Source organism: Melitaea cinxia, chromosome 2 (genome assembly GCF_905220565.1).
Source record: "Melitaea cinxia chromosome 2, ilMelCinx1.1, whole genome shotgun sequence".
Taxonomy (NCBI): domain Eukaryota; kingdom Metazoa; phylum Arthropoda; class Insecta; order Lepidoptera; family Nymphalidae; genus Melitaea; species Melitaea cinxia.
This window is the reverse complement of record NC_059395.1, coordinates 9,731,456-9,751,917: the sequence shown is the minus strand read 5'-3', so window position 1 is coordinate 9,751,917 and position 20,462 is coordinate 9,731,456. Positions and strand designations below refer to the sequence as shown.

At 32.1% G+C, this 20,462-nt stretch overlaps 3 protein-coding genes across 3 annotated transcripts in view; 1 reads left to right on the top strand and 2 right to left on the bottom strand.

Annotated features, from left to right (window-relative positions):
* Window positions 1–1,803: 1,803 nt before the first annotated feature.
* On the bottom strand, window positions 1,804–7,520 carry LOC123664413. The gene is made up of 5 exons (XM_045598957.1): window positions 7,438–7,520; window positions 6,240–6,370; window positions 5,388–5,451; window positions 4,694–4,811; window positions 1,804–2,018 (listed from the first exon to the last, which is right to left on the bottom strand). The coding sequence occupies exons 1-5, from the start codon at window positions 7,497–7,499 to the stop codon at window positions 1,827–1,829; spliced, it is 567 nt and encodes a 188-aa protein (XP_045454913.1). The 5' UTR covers window positions 7,500–7,520; the 3' UTR covers window positions 1,804–1,826.
* Window positions 7,521–12,886: 5,366 nt separating this feature from the next.
* LOC123664427 lies at window positions 12,887–16,010 on the top strand. Its single transcript, XM_045598973.1, has 3 exons — window positions 12,887–12,971; window positions 14,347–14,538; window positions 15,307–16,010. The coding sequence occupies exons 1-3, from the start codon at window positions 12,899–12,901 to the stop codon at window positions 15,471–15,473; spliced, it is 432 nt and encodes a 143-aa protein (XP_045454929.1). The 5' UTR covers window positions 12,887–12,898; the 3' UTR covers window positions 15,474–16,010.
* A 3,230-nt stretch (window positions 16,011–19,240) lies between these two features.
* The window catches only part of LOC123664436 (filamin-A), a 114,336-nt gene continuing 113,114 nt past the window's right edge, over window positions 19,241–20,462 (bottom strand). Inside the window, exon 54 of the mRNA XM_045598981.1 lies at window positions 19,241–19,740. Within this exon, the coding sequence (XP_045454937.1) occupies window positions 19,600–19,740 (141 nt within the window). The 3' untranslated portion in view covers window positions 19,241–19,599. The remainder of the gene's footprint in view (window positions 19,741–20,462) is intronic.

The window sequence follows — 20,462 nt, the reverse complement described above, 5'->3', positions numbered from 1 at the left end:
TTGAAAATATCTGTTTAATTTTTTATATAATCACTAGCTGACCCCGCAAACGTTTCTTTGCCATATATGTTATTAACCCGCTTAAACCCCCCCCCCCCCTTATAACTAAGGGGTATGAAAAATAGATGTTGGCCGATTCTCAGACCTACCCGATATGCCCACAAAATTTTATTAAAATCGATCGAGCCGTTTCGGAGGAGTTCAATGTTTAACACCATGACACGAGAATTTTATATATTAGAGAAGATTCCTTTTTTAATTAGCAGCATGAAATTTATTATATGCACTATTGATTAAAAACGAATTAATCATCTACGCCTTATACCCTTCAAAGGACATCTACCCTTCATCACTTCAGCCTATCGCAGTCCACTGCTGGACATAGACTTCCACAAGTTCGCGTCAAAAATGGCGTGAACTCATGTGTGTTGCCCATAGTCACCACGCTGGGCATGCGGGCTGGTGACCGCAGAACTGACTTTGTCGCACCTAAGACACTGCTGCCCGTCTTCGACCTGTATATTTCAAAACCAGCCGTTGGATGGTTATCCCCCCATCGGTCGGCTTTTTATGTTTCAAGGTGGTAGTGGAACTGCGTTATCCCTTAGTCGCCTCTTACGACAGACACGACAAGAGAGGGGGTGGCTATATTCTTTACTGCCGTAGCCACACAGCTACCCTTATAGGGGTGAAATAGGGATTGAAAGTCTAATGAGAATTTCGTCACTTTTGTAGCTGAAAACGTCAAATTTTAGCTCTAGACTAAGAATATATTAAAAATGGGTAAAAATGTGCTTCAGTTTTTGTGAAAATTCTAATGTTTAAATGGGTGAAACGGGGGATGAAATTTCTGTGGAAGTTGTTATTTCTTGAGTTAGAAGTTTTAAATTTGTTCCACAGACGTTTGATCAGCGTTTCTGAAATTGAAAGAAAATCACTCACATCAAAATCATTGACTTTTAATATTATTTACCTTTTATTTTTAGACTCGGTTACATATATACTAGCTATACCCGTGCAAATAATGCACACTAAATAAGTATAATAAAACTTTACAAAATTTTACTAAAATTTATTTATTTATTTACTGTGGAAGATATATCTGCAATATACAGTCGACTCGGCGGGTAAAAATTGCATTACTATAGAGAATTGCCGTGCAGTAGCTAATCTGCTCTTCGTGTTATGTATAAGAGTCGGATATTTGTTATAATTTCTACTATTAGGTGGCTCTTACTTATATTTATTCTGCAAGCCTGTAATTTGTAGAGTTACAGGTTCTGCTAATATTTAAGGGTAATGCCGAACATATTACAACAGATACTAGACTATTCTTTGCTGCTTATTTTTCAAAATTGGTTTAGTTCAAGGACCTTGAAGATTATAATGAAATGGATAGGGCAGGCCTGGCTTGCCTTGCTTGGAGGGGGGACGCTCCTGGACATGTGTCCCAATTCTGCAGACGGTAGACTGGTACGGTTGATCGTCCCTTACGTGGGGTGGCCGGCTGGGGGGTCGGGGGACCTTCGGCTGGCTCGAGCCCCACGCGTCGTCGAGAGGGGTGGTCTTGTGGGTGCCGCCCCTCTCTGGGTGCCGGGGCCTGGATGTTCTCATTCGGGCCGGCCGCCGGGGCGAGGTGGTGCATGCTAGCACTACCCTAGCGTCGCCCCACTTAGGCGGAGGTCCGCTCACGCGTGGATGGTTTTTATTCAGTAAGAGTCTGACTCCCCTCCGGTGCCCCCTCGCCGTAGGGTGTCTATGAGGATTTTGCCGATGTAAAAATAGGAGTAATAAAAGAGTACATTTAATTAACTTATTTATTCATCTTAATCATAAAGTACAGATGCCAATAGTCGCCAAGAGTCAAAGATCCTAAGAAATGGGTTAATGACATCAATGAAAACTTGGATGTAGTTTTTAGCAATGAATTGATTAAATCGAGTAAGATATTGTGCTAGAAGATCTTTCACAATTAAATTTGCTATATCGTCTATGTTCTTGTCGAACTCCACACGAGACTGAAAAAAAGTTTATAAATTATTATTATCAATATGTAGATTATTTAATTATTAAAGAAAAGAAAATTGTTAATTGATTATATATAATATCTTGTAATAATTGTAGGCAAGACTTAACATTTTGACTTTTCTCTTGTTTTGCTTACAAGTAGAAAGTTCTGTAATTGTGTTTGCCAGCCATTGATGTATAAAAAATCCTATATTACATCAATGTTGCCAGCTAAAGAAAAAAAACCGACTTCAATTAAATCGACAAGTAATAGACAAAAAATTAGTCAAATAAATACGCATTATCAAAGATTACTTCTAAAGTTGTTATCAGATCTCGATGAAATTTAAATGCGAACACACGATAAACATCGGCTTTCGATTAAATTAAAAATCATCAAAATCGCTACACCCAGTAAAAAGTTATGCGGATTTTCGAGGGTTTTCCTCAATTTCTCTGGGATCCCATTATCAAATCCTAGTTTCCTTATCACGGTATCACACTTAAGATATCGCCTTTCAAAAAAAAAAAAAAAAAGAATTATCACAATCGGTTCATAAACGACGAAGTTATCCCCGAACATACATATATGTATATCCCCCTTTTACTCTTTATATAATAACCCATAACATCAAAAGAAAAAAAAATGGAACGGAAATAACAATAACATTTTTTAAGGACGTCATTTATAAATACACTAGCTGTGCCCGCGGCTTCGCCCGCGTTGTAATCAGTGTGTCACAAAGTTTTCCCGGCAAACTTCCAGTGAAACTCTCAGCAAAATCCGTAAACCTTCCTCTTAAAGCCCTCTCCCCATTGGTGAAACCGCATGAAAATTCGTTCAGTAGATTTTGAGGGAATCGATCACATACACTTTTGGGGACTTTGTTCATAATACACTAACTGTTGCCCGCGACTACGTCCGCGTGGTTATGAAGATATGCATTACTATCAAGATGTTTAACGCAAATTATTTTTTTATTTCAGTCACTTGAAATGCTTATCACACTGAGTAACTTTTTAAAAGGAACAATTTAGTATAATTTAATAGTTATTTTTATAAAACCTCTCTGTACACCACATTTTTAGTTTTATTTTCAGGCTACAGTATAAATAACCTATCAGGCGAACTTATAGCTGCTGTATATGAAGAGCTGCTATAAGAAACCTACCAGCCAAATTTCAAGTTTATAGCTTTTATAGTTTCGGAGATTTCGTGATGAGTGAGTCCACCTACCATACCCCGTTTTAACTCCAAAAGGGAGCTTATTTCTAAAAATACATTATTTAGACACCTTCTTACCATCTATAGAGCATACATTTTAAATTTCAAGTCTCTTACTTCAAAAACATAGGACTTTCATACAAACTTCCAACCCCCGTTTTACCCCTTTAGGGGTCGAGTTTTGTAAAATCCGTTCTTAGCGGATGCCTACGTCTTATAAGGAGCCTACCTGCCAAATTTCAAGTTTATAGGTGTTATAATTTCGGAGATATATAATACACATGCAACTAAAATACAATAAATAAATAAATAAATCATATAAATTTATATATATTTATATACACACATTCATACATATACATAAACACGGGTACATAAATACATACATACAAACAGATACACATATACAAACACATAGTAGTAACACGGGTACATAAATACATACATAGAAACACATACACATATACAAACACATAGTAGTAACACGGGTACATAAATACATACATAGAAACACATACACATATACAAACACATAGTAAACACATAGTATATTAGGTTAAAATATTCGTTCGAATAAAAAAATCCAAGTTCTGATTCATTCGTCAGTCTTTAAAAATTATGTCAAAGTATGTAGTATGAATAGATTCCACATCTTAAGTAAGCTGTGGCTGATAAAGTGTGGGAGACAGAGCGTAAAGAATGAATGAACTGAATTATGTCCACAACACATGCTTTATACATATAACGTAACAAACATTTCAGTAATATTCGAACATGTTTCTATTATAACTGTTATTAAAGCTGGTTTCCATTTAAGGTTCGGTCATTTTAGGTTAATAATTTGTAAACACTTGAATTTTATTCCAGTAATAGCTAATTTTATAAACCAAATTTATTAAGCACGTTGTGATTATTCAACATGGCTAACGTAAACAATAAAATCTTTTGACAATTTTGAAACTTGGATCAATCCATTTCTTACTGCTTGACTACATTACTAGCATAATGTGGACTTGATTGTGGAATGGAAAAGTGCTTATTAAAACAAGCTTACGGCTCAACTGATGGTATATGCGTTTACCGTAGCTTATTTTAGACTCTTATAACACCAGAAGCATCGCAAACGCGTTGCTGATCTACCCCCAATCCCCCACAGGAGTTCTGGTCACCTTACCACAGGAACACAACTCTGCTTGAAAGCAGTACCTATTGTTTAGCTGTGATGTTTGTGTCTTTACTGCTGTGCCCTCTCTCAGCTATGCTATGAGTGTTATAAGATAAAAATTTAAGATAATGTTGTTCAGATAGAACAGACTTTAAAATGTCAATCGTTTGGACTTTAAACTTCGTTATAATAAGCATGTGTCGAATAAATACGATATCATTCTAGCAACATATCACAATTAATTAGGGCTACAATGATGACTGTATAAATACGCTTAGTAAAATAATGATACTTACAACAATTTCTCGAATACTGAATCTAGGATAAAAAATATTTTCGATCAAAATAGATCTTTCATCGTCTGACTTTTTTAAGAACATTTTTCCAGATAGTGTGAGGTTATGTATTTCGAACCTGTGTGGGAAAATATATTTTAAAATTGGTGAACTTTCCAATTTAAATATGTAACGTATTCTTAAGATCTAATTTTTTTTTATCGACATAAAAACCTAACCTAACCTTTATCACGTAATTATTTCTATAATTGCCTGAAAAAGGTCAAATTACTTGTCCAAGCTATTCTAAATATAAGTATTTTGATTTTCCTAGATTTAATAGCCTCATGCGATCATTACATAAAGAATAATAGTGGCCTAAAAGATAAAAGCATGCATGATATGATATGAATAAAAGATTTCGATCGATGATAATACTATCATCGACCGAAATGTTTTATTTTTGACTGACGGTGAAGTTATTACGCATTATTAAATGGGTATATTTTAACGGTTATCTTTGTTTCTTGCAAATATAACCCGTCTTGTATTATGACGCTTTTAAATTACTATATATCATTTAATTAATTATTTATATATAAAGGGAATATACAGTAATATATAGATAAGATATTATTAGCGAACATATCATATGAATTTATATTTTTACATATTAATATATTTTGTAAAGTATTAAATAAGAATATATCCTTACTCAAAATTTCCTTTTCCAAGTAATGGTATAATCTCGTAAATGTCTCCATTAATTTCGTAGTTTTCTGCAAAATATAATGCTATTAACAATTTTTACTTTATGTTCGTTTTATCGATTGTATCATCGCTACTTTGCCATGAGGAACAACTTATGTAATTATATTATATTCTACTGCTGGGAGAGAGTTTTTTCTTCTATGAACCAGCCAAGCTCCTGCTTACCGTTTTGTCGTATATGCCTTAGAATTACTCTCGAGATATGTTATTTCATTAAAGCATAGCCACACGATGTTTTTCTTCACTGGAATACGAAGTACACTCAACTGAACTACAAGCTCTAAAACATTAAAATTCAGAGGTATCAACCCTGCCATGAACACGCGATTTTTACTTTAGGTAAATGCCCTCGTGTGGTGTTCTATCGATTAGTGATATACTGGGCATAGGCCTCTTTCCCCATGTAGGAGAAGGATCAGAGCTTAATCCACCACGCTGCTCCAATGCGGGTTGGCGGATATATTCCCTACTATGCTATATGTAACGATCGCTATCAGGTGTACATGATAACAACCGGGACCGACGGCTTATCGTGCTCTCCGAGGCATGGTGGGGAGACCCACAAGGACTACACAAACACCCAGACCACGGCAAACGCCAGCGCAACAGGTACAATCCATGGCTGTGACCGTTGCGCCAACGCGGCGTCTATTACTCTAGTGTGTAATTATAGTCTGGCGTTAGTGACTATACCTATATAGGTTATTGAACTTCTTTCAAGAAGTTTTCAAATACAATATAATAAATTGATAGTACGTTAAACAATAATATTAAATTGTATTTTGATGTAATATACCTGAATGAAAGGACACAAGTGGAAAATTAATGCAAAAATCAATAGCAACTTCATTCTTAATAAACTGTGTGTGTAGCACCTCAAAATGGCTTAAACCAGTTACTACGCCGTTTGTAAAAGCAGCGTGTAGGCTGAAAACAGAAAAATAATTTTAATCCCTTATTTAAGTTTGAATAAATGGCACATCCAATTATATAAAATAATACATAAATATATATAAAGATAAATACATAAGCATTCTAAATAGATAATACGTACGGTTTTGAAAAACAACAATATACAATGGTCGGAGAAAAAATCTTCGTATTTTCTAGTAAAGAGGCAGGCAAGAAATTTTGATGTCAAAGGTGCATTTCGCTCTGTTCGCCCAGTTATGGATAAACTTGACGATATTTTGGAAAAAGTGAAGCTATACAAGAGTTCAATATACATTTGAGTACCACACGAACTCTGTGAAAGAAACCCAATGGAACATGTACTCGTTTGCGATACTCTCTTAAGAAGTAATGATTTCAAACTATTTTTGAAGAGACTGAACACTGGTGACGAAAATTGGACCATCTACGATAAGAATAGAGGGAAGAGATTGTCTTTAAAGGTCAATCAATCCAACAAGGATCCGGATTTTTACTGTCAATAGCCGATTAGACTTAAACGAGTAAACGAGAATAAGCGGCCAGAAGTGACCAACAGAAAATGTTTGGTTTGTCATCACGACAACGCTCCACCACATACGTCTTTAGCCACTTAACGAAATTTGAGAGAGTTTGACGAGGAAGTTTTATTGTATCTACCATTTAGTCCCGATCATGTACCCTCAGATTGCTATTTGTTTTGTTTGTTTTGACTGCCAAAACTACTTGTCACGGTTAAACCTGTCACTTCCTACGAGATAGTGGTAAGTTATCTAATAAAATGGTACATTTACATTATAAATAATGTAAATAATTTTTGTAAAATGTTACCTTGTATTTCTATATAAAATACTAAGAAGCTTTTTCCCCGACTTACTATTTAAAAGTTACAACTTAAAATCTTATTTATTTACTGATAATTGTGGCATAAATGATGCCCGCATAAAATAGTAACAAGATATTTAACAATTTTATTGGAAATTAATGTAGTAAAATCTAAGTAACTATTCTTCTAAATTTAACATAATACAAACCTCGTTGATTAATCGCGTTTTAATACATACCTTAACAGTTTGTTTGGTAAATAAAAATCATAATATTTATAATCAAATTCGAATGGGTCCATCTTAGGAAAGCCGTCCTTGTCAGAACCATTTTTGATAAAATATTTCAGCATCTCCAAGAGTTGGCGTATAATGGCATTGCTGTTTATATGTTTCCTATTTTCAACTAGATCTGTAATATAATTTTTATTAAAATAACTATTTATAGATTTATTATTCGAGAGATGATAACATCATGTCATTAAAATTAGAAGTTCCTCCACTATATCGCCATGTTGTACTTTTTCGATGTACCTATTTATACATTATTTTTCTTTTTGTATCAGGTATATTAAATAAATAAATAGTGATAGGATGCTATAAAAGTAAGTTTGTAATTTGAATACTGTTAGATTTCGACTTTTGCTAATAAAATAAAATTAATGAATACAACAGTTTAAAGAGATAGACATCTGCTAATTAATTACGCAAAACGGTTGAATAGACCTAGATAAAATTTGGCACAGTGTTTTCACTAAATGTTTTTACTTTAAAATATCACAAGGCTTTTTGTTTCTTTGAGAAATATACGGTAAGCGCTAGATTTGTTGCAGAAAATGATATAGACAACTTTTTAGGCCGAAAACAATTTATAGTCTCTTTTACTTAATAGGAACTGACCAACCACTAAGGATTCGTATATTTAAATCTCATATATACACATCAAAACTTTATACGAGTAAAGTCATGGGTCACAAGGAGAATGTTATTATTAGAAGAATCAGTACCTACGTCGAATGACTATAATGAAAAGTGTTATTTTTTTCAGATTTCACATATCCATGCCAGTACCTACATACGTTTATAGTATAAAGTTTAATGAACTCAGTCTGCTTTATGTTAGAGCAAATAATAAATGTTAAAAGTATTAGCTATAAGTATTCCAGAATTATAAGGTACGTACCATATGTTTTTGCAAATGCGATTACAGTAAGAACGATGAAAATGGTTTTCATGACTGCTATTAGTAGCAGTGTATTAGTAAACTGTTTGAACTGTATTTAACTCTTTAGTCTTAGGATTATATATAAACTATGAAGTAAGTTTAACCTTGAATCAATTGATTAACTACCAGTTAGTGTTATCACCATGCGGTTACGAAAGCGGGATTTTCTTATCTGGTCTAATTTGGATGGGACTTGGTCAGTAGTGTTTTCCTGTAACTTCGTTCTCAACAAGTTTTTGTACGTATATTGTCTTTATTTTTGTAAATATTCATTGTTGAAAGCTGACATTTTAATAAACCAAAAATTATTGCCTCTGTTCAACTAAGATACAAATACATACAAGATATATATACCCCCTCTCTTCCCGTGGGTGTCGTAAGAGGCGACTAAGGTATAACACAGGTCCACTACCACCTTGGATCTTAAAAAGCCGACCGATGGCGGGATAACCATCCAACTAATGGCAATGAAATACACAGGCCGTAGACGGGCAGCAGCGTCTTCGGTGTAACAAAGCCAGCCCTGCGGTCACCAACCCGCCCGCCTAGCGTGGTCACTATGGGCAACACACATGAGTTCACACCATTTTTGGCATGAACTTATGGAGGCCTATGTCCAGCAGTGGACTGTGATAGGCTGAAATGATGATGATGATGATATATACTATTAACCTTGTCCAGTTTCGTCAAATACCTCATCATGACAGTAAAAAAATCCATCGAAATAAAAGTAGTTTTAATTTCTGTAACAGAAACAAAGCTATGTATGTAATATGTATACTATGCTACTGTTGCTATATATTTTTGAATATTGTACATAAGGTCATATTGTTGTTCCGATTTAACTTTAATTCCAGATTATAAAATTCTTACTAGCTGACCTGGCGAACTTCGTATCGCCCTATTTTTTTTCTTAAACATAATATTTACATACATCAAAATAAAATATAGCCCATCTTTCAAGTTGGATCAAACTGTACACGGTGTGAAATTTGATTAAAATCTGTCAAGTAGTTTAGGAGTCCATCGCGGACAAACAACGTGACGTGTAATTTCTATATATTAAGATAGTGCGAGCCAGTCGATTATTAGCGATTATCTAACAGCTAAAATGTATTTTTCAAATTAGCGGGTGATGATTATCTATTGTATTCTCGACTATTCTAGAGTCTTGTGGTAGAATAAGGTAGTTCGTGCATTGATGCTGTGAATATGATAATTCAAATGTAGGTAAAATGCGCATTCACTCGATTATAATCGACTTTGCAATTTTAACATCCAACGAAATAAAATGTTTTGTATGAATTGTCAAAGTTTTTGTGGTGTAGTTTCAATAAATCCTGGTTAAGCTCCATGAAACTTATTGTGCAATGTATTTTAATTGAATTAATTTCCCATGATGATAAAAGAAGCGGGTTCACAATAGCTACCATGAACTCTATGGTATTCAAATCCTTGACACCATTTCGCCGAGCAACGGATTAAATAATTCAAGTTGTTGGCATATCGACGCTCCCATCTTGACGTTTTACGACCGTGCATGGTCCTTACATGCTGTGTCAAAGACGAGATCTCATTGTACTGAAATTTCCTTAATGATGTAGTGCGTTATGAAATAAAAAGTGAATAATGGACATGTTATCAGATGTCACTCACACATCCACGTGTTTGTTACGAGTTATACCTACTAGTGATTTTTAGATTTTTTGTTAAAAATATTTTAGGTATTTTTTACACATAACATATACATTACATTATTGTACATTACATTATATATTACGTGTTACATTATTGGAATTTCAATAAGGACCCCTAATTTTTTAACCGACTTCCAAAAAAGGAGGAGGTTCTCAATTCGACTGTATTTTTTTTTAATGTATGTTACATCAGAACTTTTGACCGGGGGGACCGATTTCGACAATTTTTTTTAAATCGAAAGGTGGTGTGTGTCAATTGGTCCCATTTAAATTTATTTGAGATCTAACAACTACTTTTCGAGTTATATCTAATAATGCGTTTTTACTTGACGCTTTTTTCGTCGACCTACGTTGTATTATACCGCATAACTTTCTACTGGATGTACCGATTTTGATAAAAAAATTTTCGTTGAAAAGGGGATATCCCTAGTTTTGTACCATGATAACGAAACTAGGCACTGATGATGGGATCCCAGAGAAATCGAGGGAAACTCTCGAAAATCCGCAATAACTTTTTACTGGATGTACCGATTTTGATAATTTTTAATTTAATCAAATGCTGATATTTATCATGTGGTCACATATAAATTTTATCGAGATCTGATAATTACTTTTTGAGTAATCTTTGATAACGCGTAGTTACTTGACTACTTTTTCGTCGATCTACGTTGTATTATCTTCGATGTAATTGAAGTCGGTTTTTTCTCGTTTGCGAGCAAACAATTATTTAAACTATAATATAGCCTTTGTCACCCGTGGATAGTGAAAGTTCCCAACAGTCAAAGAATTATTCAAATCGGTTCAGTAGTTTCGTAGCCTATTAAATGCAAACAAACAATCAAATCTCTCCTCTTTATAATATTAGTATAGATTACAATAAAGTCGAGTTCATTTAAACATAATCTTTTCAGATGTAATTCAGATTGTTAACATTAACAAAGTAATAAAATATAATAATTTTTTTTGTGTTTAGTACAAATACAAAAAAAAATAAATTAAAACTGTTTAAATAAACTGCTTTAATTTATACAAACGACATCTGTATTTGATTATCAAAACAGATTGATTTTTACGCTTGAAATAGGTCAACGTCTGGTCTGATCACTCAAATAGAGCGTGACGAATGGAAGCCTCAGGAATCATTATTAAGCGACTACTTCTATAAAAGTTCTTTAAGTATGAAAAGATTATATTATATATTTCTGTAGTTTTTTTTTGTGATTTTGTTCTCAAGAACAATAAATGAGTATACCAGTGTTTATTAATAAGATATGAAAAATATAAATATAGACGGTTACAGTAAGTATGTATAGTAGATACATTTATTTTTATGTCTACTTAAATACAAACTTTTTGATGACTGTGTAATGTGTGCGAATCAGATCAACAAGTCGTTTAATTATTGATTGAGTTCAATTAGTGTCTGGTAGGTACTCATTCGCGGCATGCCTGTTTTCTGTTACTTCCTAAATAATTTATTTTTAGATACAATTTACAGATCTCTATAAAATTTTACGTGATAGCTTTATGAGTAAAAATTAGTTTTAGCTTTTATTTACTTTTTGAAGATAGCACTATTGTTTTTATATTATTTTTCGATCTTTTTTTCATGTAAGGTAGATTTAGTTGGTTATATACTCAATCGTTTTTAAAAATAATGTAGTTTTATTTTGATAAATAACTCATTAATTTTTAGGTGTGAGGGGATTACTGAAAAATAAATTTTATATTTTTTACTGACTTCAAAAAAGGAGGAGGTTATTCCATTCGATCATATATATATATATGTATGTATATATATATATATATATATATACACACACACACACACACATATATGTATATATTGTGATAAGAAAATCAGGATTTGATGATGGAATCCCAGAGAAATCGAGGAAAACCCTCGAAAATCGTAGTGACAACTCGTGCGTTTGTTAATTTTTTTCGTCTACTTATGTTGTATTACTTATCGATGTAATTGAAGTCGGTTTTTTTCGTTTGCGAGCAAACACAATTGTTAATGTTAAATATAATACAATACATATGTAGATCTATAAAAATAATAATGATGTAAATGTATAACGATTTTATAAAACAAGAATAAGTTGTATTAAGATTTACTGAAATGTAAAGTAAATCAAAAGAAAGTAAGAGCCTTTAGTAAGAGCAGGCTTTCATCTTTGTTATACTCTTCAAAGACAAATGAAATTTTGTGTGCATATCGGGTAGGTCTGAGTATCGGCCAACATCTATTTTCCATACCCCTAAGTTATAAGGGGGGAATTAAGGGGGTTAATAACATATATGACAAAACGTATTTAGTTCTAGTATATTATTTCTTTTCGTCACTCCGGTCTAAACAAATCATAAGATAAACAGAGAGACCTTAAGACTGAATATGAATACTATTAGATGTTATATTAAGATATCTTGGAATTATTATTTTGCAGAATTTTATTCGTTACTATACATACACGTTTAGAATCATAAGTGTATACTTATTATGTAGATTCGCTAGAGGTATTGGTTACGAATCGTAGAAGGAGCTACGTCCCATGTGGAGTCGTAGACTCGATCGGTACAGGTAAATTAGTTTTGGCACAGAATCAGACGCTTGCGCACTATAACACTCAAATTTTAAATTAACCGTTTAAAAAATTCGTTTTGAAAAATACTAAAAATTGTTTAACTTATGTTAAATTTTGTAGGCTTAGAAATAAATTACAATACTAATATTTTTATAAATTTTGTAGTTAATACATTATAAATATTTAATAAGATGTGGCGATCGGTCTTTTTTGTAATATTTTTAGTGACGGCTTCTGTAATAACTGCACCTGCAAATGTTTATAGTAAGTATTGATTATTTTTTTTATTTTACATTGGCCTTATTCGAGTGTGTAATAAAATCGTTTAGTACTTTTGAGAGCATGTTTGAGATACATTTAAGTACATGTATCATGGTTAGCTAAATAATAGTATAGATAGTAGTAGTAGGGTAATGAGGAATTTGTCAATTAAACACTGTGATAAACATATTTAAAGCCGTTAAAATTTTGTTGAGTATAAAAAAAAACAAATACAATATAATAGTTACGTTAACATATAAAATAAGTTATGTATGTACTCAAGCAAAATGGTGCCCCTTCTTTTTGACATAGGGATATTATGGTGTCGATCAACTTTTATTTATTGTGCTGAGTATATAAATATAACGTTTGGAAATGAAGTCGTTGGCTTTTATTTAAATTTTAATTATCAATGCATACTTTTAAACAGTTTAATAATCTGTAATAATATTATAAAGCTGACGAGTTTGTTTGTTTGTTTGAACGCGCTAATCTCAGTAACTTACTGGTCTGATTTAAAAAATTCTTTCAGTGTTAGATAGCCACCCATTTATCAAGGAAGGCATTAGGCTATTTTTTTTTCAAATAAAAGCGTGTGGAAACGCGGGACACAGATAGTATTTTCTATTTCTTAAAGTTAAGCCCCACAGTGAAATATCCTTCGAAAATGTTAACTTAAAAGCAAAATGTTAATACTTACCTGTCTTCCTCCTTTATACACATATAATTATTTTTACGTAAAAAAAAACTAAGAAAAGTTGGAAGTAATTAAGTAATCATATCAATATACTTAGAGCACAAGGTTGATATTGTTGTTAATCCTTTAAAATCCTAAATGCTTTACGGCATAGGTTTTTGTTTATAAATATTTAATTTTATCGCGTAAAAACAAAGGCGAGATGACGACTCTAACCATTTCGACACTGGGTTATTAAGAAACCTATTCAATAATACACGTTCATGGTCTTGTTGAATAAATGTGCTAATTTTTTTATGGCTGCGAAGATGCTTCAATAAATCTCGTTGTAAATAGACTTACAAGTGTCAATCGGACAAAACTATTAAAAAATCATTACTATGATCGTCATTTATTTAAAAATATTTTGTACCGTTGTAAGACAAGGCAGTTTATATTTGTCTCATGTTTATTATATTTTTGTACCTACTAAATGAAAGTATATCGTAGACCGTGATCAAACTATTACACATTTTCATTCAAATTTTAATAAATCACCATAGTAATGAAATTGTTGAAACATAGGCCAAAACATCCGTGCTATTTTGCTAAAAAAAATAATTTTGAAAAAATATATAAGTATCTGAAAAAAACTTTTTTTATTAAATTAATGTGTAATATAAATATCTATGTATTTCACAGCTCGCGGCCCGCAATATACTATTAGTACAGAGCCAAATCGCCACAAACCATTCCTAGAAGTTCGTAACGCCACATACCACGGGATTGGGCCACGTGAAGAAGCCCGCGCAATGTGCTCTGTCAAGACGCAAGAGGTGAATGCAACGGCTAATGCAACGATTACAAGGCGTTTACACGGAGTTGTTACTTCAAGTAAAATCTATATTTATTAATTTAGTTGACTAAAACCAGGGGCGGATCCAGCCCTCAAAAAAGGTGGCCACAGCTACCCGAAAATAAACTTACTCATAAACATTCATGACTTATAAACGACTTTTGAATTTGATTATTTCCTTTTTACTACGCATCTTATATATAAATCATAGGAGGGAGTCAGATCTGATTTAGGGTTGTGGGCAGACAAGGGCCATTTTAATTTGCCGCCCATTGAAGGTAGGGAAAAAGGATAGAATATTTTCGGATGATCTTTGTTTTTTTTTTTAGCCCACCCATTCCATTCAATAATCATATAATAATAAAAGAATGTAGGTCAGAAAAATAATGGGTAAATATTTCGACCGAAATTTGTGTGCTTGCCTACCGTGTCCACAATGGTGGATCCGCTCCTGATTAATGTTAAATGTCCAGTTAGCTTTCACCTTATTAGATTATCCTAAATTTGTCCTATAGCTAGTGAAAAATAACTAAAACATATTTATGTAATAATGATTCTTTTGTAATGATCATCGAAATATTTTCTTACTCGTAATATTATTTAGATCTATTCTTATTTTAGCTTTTATTTCTATTTTTTTACAGTATATATACATATTTCAAAATAGATCTATTGTTTTTATTTAATGTGTACACATACATAATTATAAATGTGAGGCCTTATCTTAGCAAATATTCTTTGAAATGAACGGCAAACCACTAATGTTATGTAATACCATTAAAAATTAAATATTTCTGATGTTTCAGGAGAACTTCACAGCTCGATTCAGCGTCTAGAGGTGATAATATTCGGGCAGATGCAGCAATTGTGGCAGAGCTTAGACGCGTTGCGTACACAATTAAACACTAACTCACAATTATCCTTTCCGGATCGACGAAGTATTTCTTTTAGATACAGACCTAATGTTATTTAATTGCTCTTTGTATTGTATTAGTATGCAAAGTTTTTAAGCTTTCACGGACACTACTAACATTTAAACGGGAAATACTGTTATTTATTTTTTGAGATTCCCAATATTTCGGCTATTTTCAGACACTATATTGACTAGTTTTCTAGGAATACTGTGAATCTCAAAATAATAATCGATTTAAGGATAAATCAAAATGTTAGAAGTAAATATACTAAGATTCGAGTATTATTTAATAAACAGAAAAATAGAGCGTTAAAGATAAACGACGTTAAATTTTTTCACATCATCTGAAAGATGTTCTGAGATGACATCATTTAAGGAAGGCGATACTGCAACTAAGTACTCTTAAACAAAAATTAAGTCGAATAACTAAACAAAACATTGCAAAAATTTAAATTAGGATAAAATGTTCTTTTTTTTCTGCGACAATTTTTATCTCACATTAATTTATTGTAATCCTTTGTTCGAAAATGTATTTATATGCGTATTAACACTAATTCATGCAAAAAAGCGAGAACATGACTTACCGGAAACGTGAAATGATTTTAAATTTATCCCATATAAACGTGACTGAAATAAATAATTAAGATTTACTTAGTTTAAGTGAGTAGTTGCATTTTGATCATAGATCAAGTAAAAAAAGGTAGATAACGCACCTAGAACAGAAAAGTGAAGCCACTTTTTTAAAGATGTGTGAGTGAGAGAAGTGTTGACACCTTTTAAAAAAAGTCCCTAAAATTTTTATTAAACAATTAATTTAATATAGGTAAAATGGGTATGTGAAAATAAAAACCTGTTTATAGTTTTAAATAAATTTACTAAAAATAAAACAAAAAATCGGTAGAATAATAAAAAAAATATATTCGTAAGATAATCGTATGAATGGACACTTCCTATCCCCTCTGTTTATCTCTTTTAAGTTTGCAGTCGGTTTTTTTTAAATATTTTTCTTAAACCTAGAATCCTTTATGTTGTATAAGTTTTTTAAATTTTTGTCGCCTAGAACTCAGAGTCATCGTCATTGTTTGCATTTTACTAATATGATGTAGTCTTATGTTCAAATATTTTTCAATCACTAATCGTATTAAATTGACTTTATGCGCATGGCCAGCATAATCGTGGTCATTTTCTCAGTCTTACAGCCGCTACCCATTCACCTCTTATTAAAATATTCGTTGGAAACCTAAAACCATGAAATTTGATAGTAAAATATGGGTACCTAGTTTACTCAAAAATTGTAAAAAGTTAAAACATAAAACAAACGAGTTAATAATTCATAAATATATTTTGATTTTTTATTTTTAATTTATGTAACGTAAAATAACTTTTCTTTCGTCTACTTTTTACTTAATTATTTTTCTGATTGCGTACAATTTACTTACCCACATTTTGGGGTATTGAAAAAAAGAACTACTGGCAACACTCCCGTGGTACGTCATTTCGTGACGTTGAAATTATAAGTTCCGAATAACCTCAATATTATTTTGGAATAACAATAAATTTAAAGTTTTATATGTACTTACGTGTGAAACGATATTCCTTCAGATTTTTTGTTTACTTTGGTATTGTTTTTGCACCATTTAATCACACAAGACGGCATTTTATAAGCAAAGTTACTGTATGAAGCCTCGTGACATACTAACGAAAATGAGCGTAGTTTGATGCATATGTGTGCGTGAGCGCGTGTATTTACTTGAAGGAGCCGAGTTTTGTGGCTTCACTAACAACAAAGGCCGCGCATTATCTACTTTTTTTTACTATATCTATGATTTTGATGTACCAGTTATTTATCTTTTTTATACTGGTGTATAAACTTTTACATTTTTTATTTGTATTTTATACTCCATTTTAAATTAAAAAGTTTCAATTTGACGTTTATTTATTTTATCTTTAAAATATTTGTGATTTTACGTTCTTTTCATAGAAAAAAAAAAAAAAATACAAGTTGGCAATATTTTTTATTTAATTAACTTATGGAATTGGCCCTTAAAATACGTTTTTATATAAGGAAAAGGGGTTCCTTTGTTTAGCTTCACGAGATATTACACGGGAGAGGAAGGGGTCTAATGAAATTTGATTTTCGCAATTTATTAATTTTTTTCATTTTCTATTTTTAAATTTGTTTTCATGACGATAGAAAGTACGTCATCACGTACAAAAAGGCACATTTACTGTTAAATACATAAAATTATATATTTACATATATAAATAAATATTTTTTTAAATGGGGCACGTAATATTTGTTAGGGGGTCGCTGAAAGTGTGATTTAGCGTGACAAAGGGGTCCAAAAAGGTAAAATTTCGCGTGATGTACTTTATGGAGGCTCCTAACGTCAAAACCAAAATAGCTAACAAAAAGTGTACCTGTTTTAAAGATACAAAATAATCTAAAATGACCGAAAGGGAGGAAATTACGAGCTGTGATGATAAAATCTAAAATACAAAGATTCAGCGAGGTTACAGGTACATGTATAAGTACACATAATTTATAAAATTAATACATATTCATTGAACTCGCTATCCCATCATTGCAAAGTATTGAGAGACAGTCATCAATTGTGTTTTTTTTTTTAATGTATGTTACCTCAGAACTTTTGATTAGGTGCACTGATTTCGATGATTTTTTCATCAAAAATTTTTCAATCGAAAAGTGTTGCGTGTCATGTAGTCCCATTTAAATTTAATTGAGATCTGACAAGTACTTTTCCGAGTTATATTCAAAAACAAATTATACATTTTTCGTCTACTTAAGTTGTTGAAGTTGTCAATGTAATTGAAGTCGGTTCTTTTTTTCGTTTGCGAGCAAACAATTATATGCACAATTGCAATGTATTGAAAGAGAAACACATACATTAATGGAATGTGATATTCTTAAATTCCTAATATTCTTTCCTAAGTATAAATGCGTTGTCGTTGATTATTCACGTTTCCAGGGGGGGGGGGGTACAAATTACGAAATATTGGAAAGGGGGGTGGGGGTAGCTGTAATAAGATATCACTTATAGTATTTATTTTATTTATTTATCGTTGAACTTGGGATTTCTAAACCAAAAAGTCAACCAAAAATCACGTTGCAACCTTGATATCTGTCTGGAAATTTGCATCACGATGTTAATTTTTCCAATAATACCTAAAAATAATATTCTGCAAATCTCAATACACTTTGTCCAAAATATCAGTGATTTTTGGGTATGGCGGGAGAGTAGGGGTTAAAAACATCACGTTAATAATGGACGACCTCTAATGTACTATCTTTGGCCTAGATCTAGAAATTGGAGACGATAAAATAAAACAAATGAAATAATAGTGTTCAATTTATTAACAATTAGTTACCCTTAGCGATTACCTAGTCACTATCAGTAACATTTGAATTACACTTCAATTATTACATATTATGTAAAAAAAATTGATATTTCTCTCATTCTTACATTATAAAATACTATGTGAGTAAAAGAGACAGCGCTATACATGGATTTACGTTTTAAAGTGTATTTCAAATCTTACATAATAAACACCAGGTATTTATAACAAGAAACAAGATGCGTTAGTTACAAAATTTAATGGCGATTAACTCTAAGTAGTTATTAATAAATATTAACAAATAAACAATTTTATTATGCTTCCTATTATTTTTTACGGAATGGATACATTAGCGCATTATTATATTTAATATCAAATTACAAATGGACGGATTCTTTTTTTATGAGATTCAGTTTCGAGCTTTAAATTTGAATACTTGGAATGAAGTTTAACCTAGTTTATATCGATAGTTTAAGGCACTTGTATTAATGTAGAATATATTTATAATAATATAATGTAAAGTTAAATAGTCTTTGACTTGACATAAATATGAAAATACAAAATGTTAGTATTTTTTCGTATTACCGTAGACCTAATTACCTATGACGTAAAGTTCTTCATGACTCGTACACGAATTGAATCACTGAATAAACATAAAAGGAAATAAAAACCATAAATGAGACAAATGATTAACAAAAATATGACTAAATAATTACAAAAATTACTTTTTTTTCACCAATTATTTTATGAACGTCACTTTGTTAAGGAAATGCTTTTAGTTTTTATGTTGGTAACACTAAGTTTTGTGCATTATGGGTTATGTGGGTTGTTAGGGGGTCGCGGTGGCTTGTAGGTAACGACGTAGTTCTTCTTGGGTGTCGAAGATCATGACGGGGAAGGGGGAGCCGGGGACGTGTCGCCCCGCCCATCTCACCTCCACTCGGTAATCGCCTGGCTCGGTGGGTGAAAACTGAAACGTTTTCGAATTAAGTTTTGTGTGCATATGTAATATGCTATTCTATCATTAAGAAATTATAATTTCAGTGAATTTCCAATTCTATGAGAAAATCGCAAATAAAATAATTGATTTTCACATTGATTTGTTTACACCGATCAGGATTTAGTCTGTAACATGCCACTGCTGGGCATAGACCTATTTCTCCATGTAGAAGTTCAGAGCTTAATCCACCACAAAGCTCCACTGCGTTTTGGCAGATATATTTTCTACGAGTAACAATCGCTATCAGGTGTCTGATGATAACAACCGGGATTGACTGCTTAATGTGCTCTGCGAGGCACAGTGGGGGGACCCACAAGGACAGACAACCAGACCGGAATGATACAATTATAAATATCAATACCGAGCGGGAATCGAAGCCACAATCGCCAGTGTGTGAGGACCCTCGCGGTGCACCTACCACTACATTTGATTACTACATTACAATTGTTGTAAAAGGTATTAATTACAAATGTCAATAAACATTTAAATAAAAAAAGTACAAATCTGATTCTAACAACAAATTAATCACGCTTAGGTAATACATCAAAATTAAATATTATAATATTTTCAAGGCCACCTAGCTACTTGGCTTTTTAAAGCAATTTGCAATATTTTCTAATATTTTATTATTGGAAGAAAAAATCACTATGTATTTTTGTTACACAAAACTCAATACTAACTCGTAAACATAA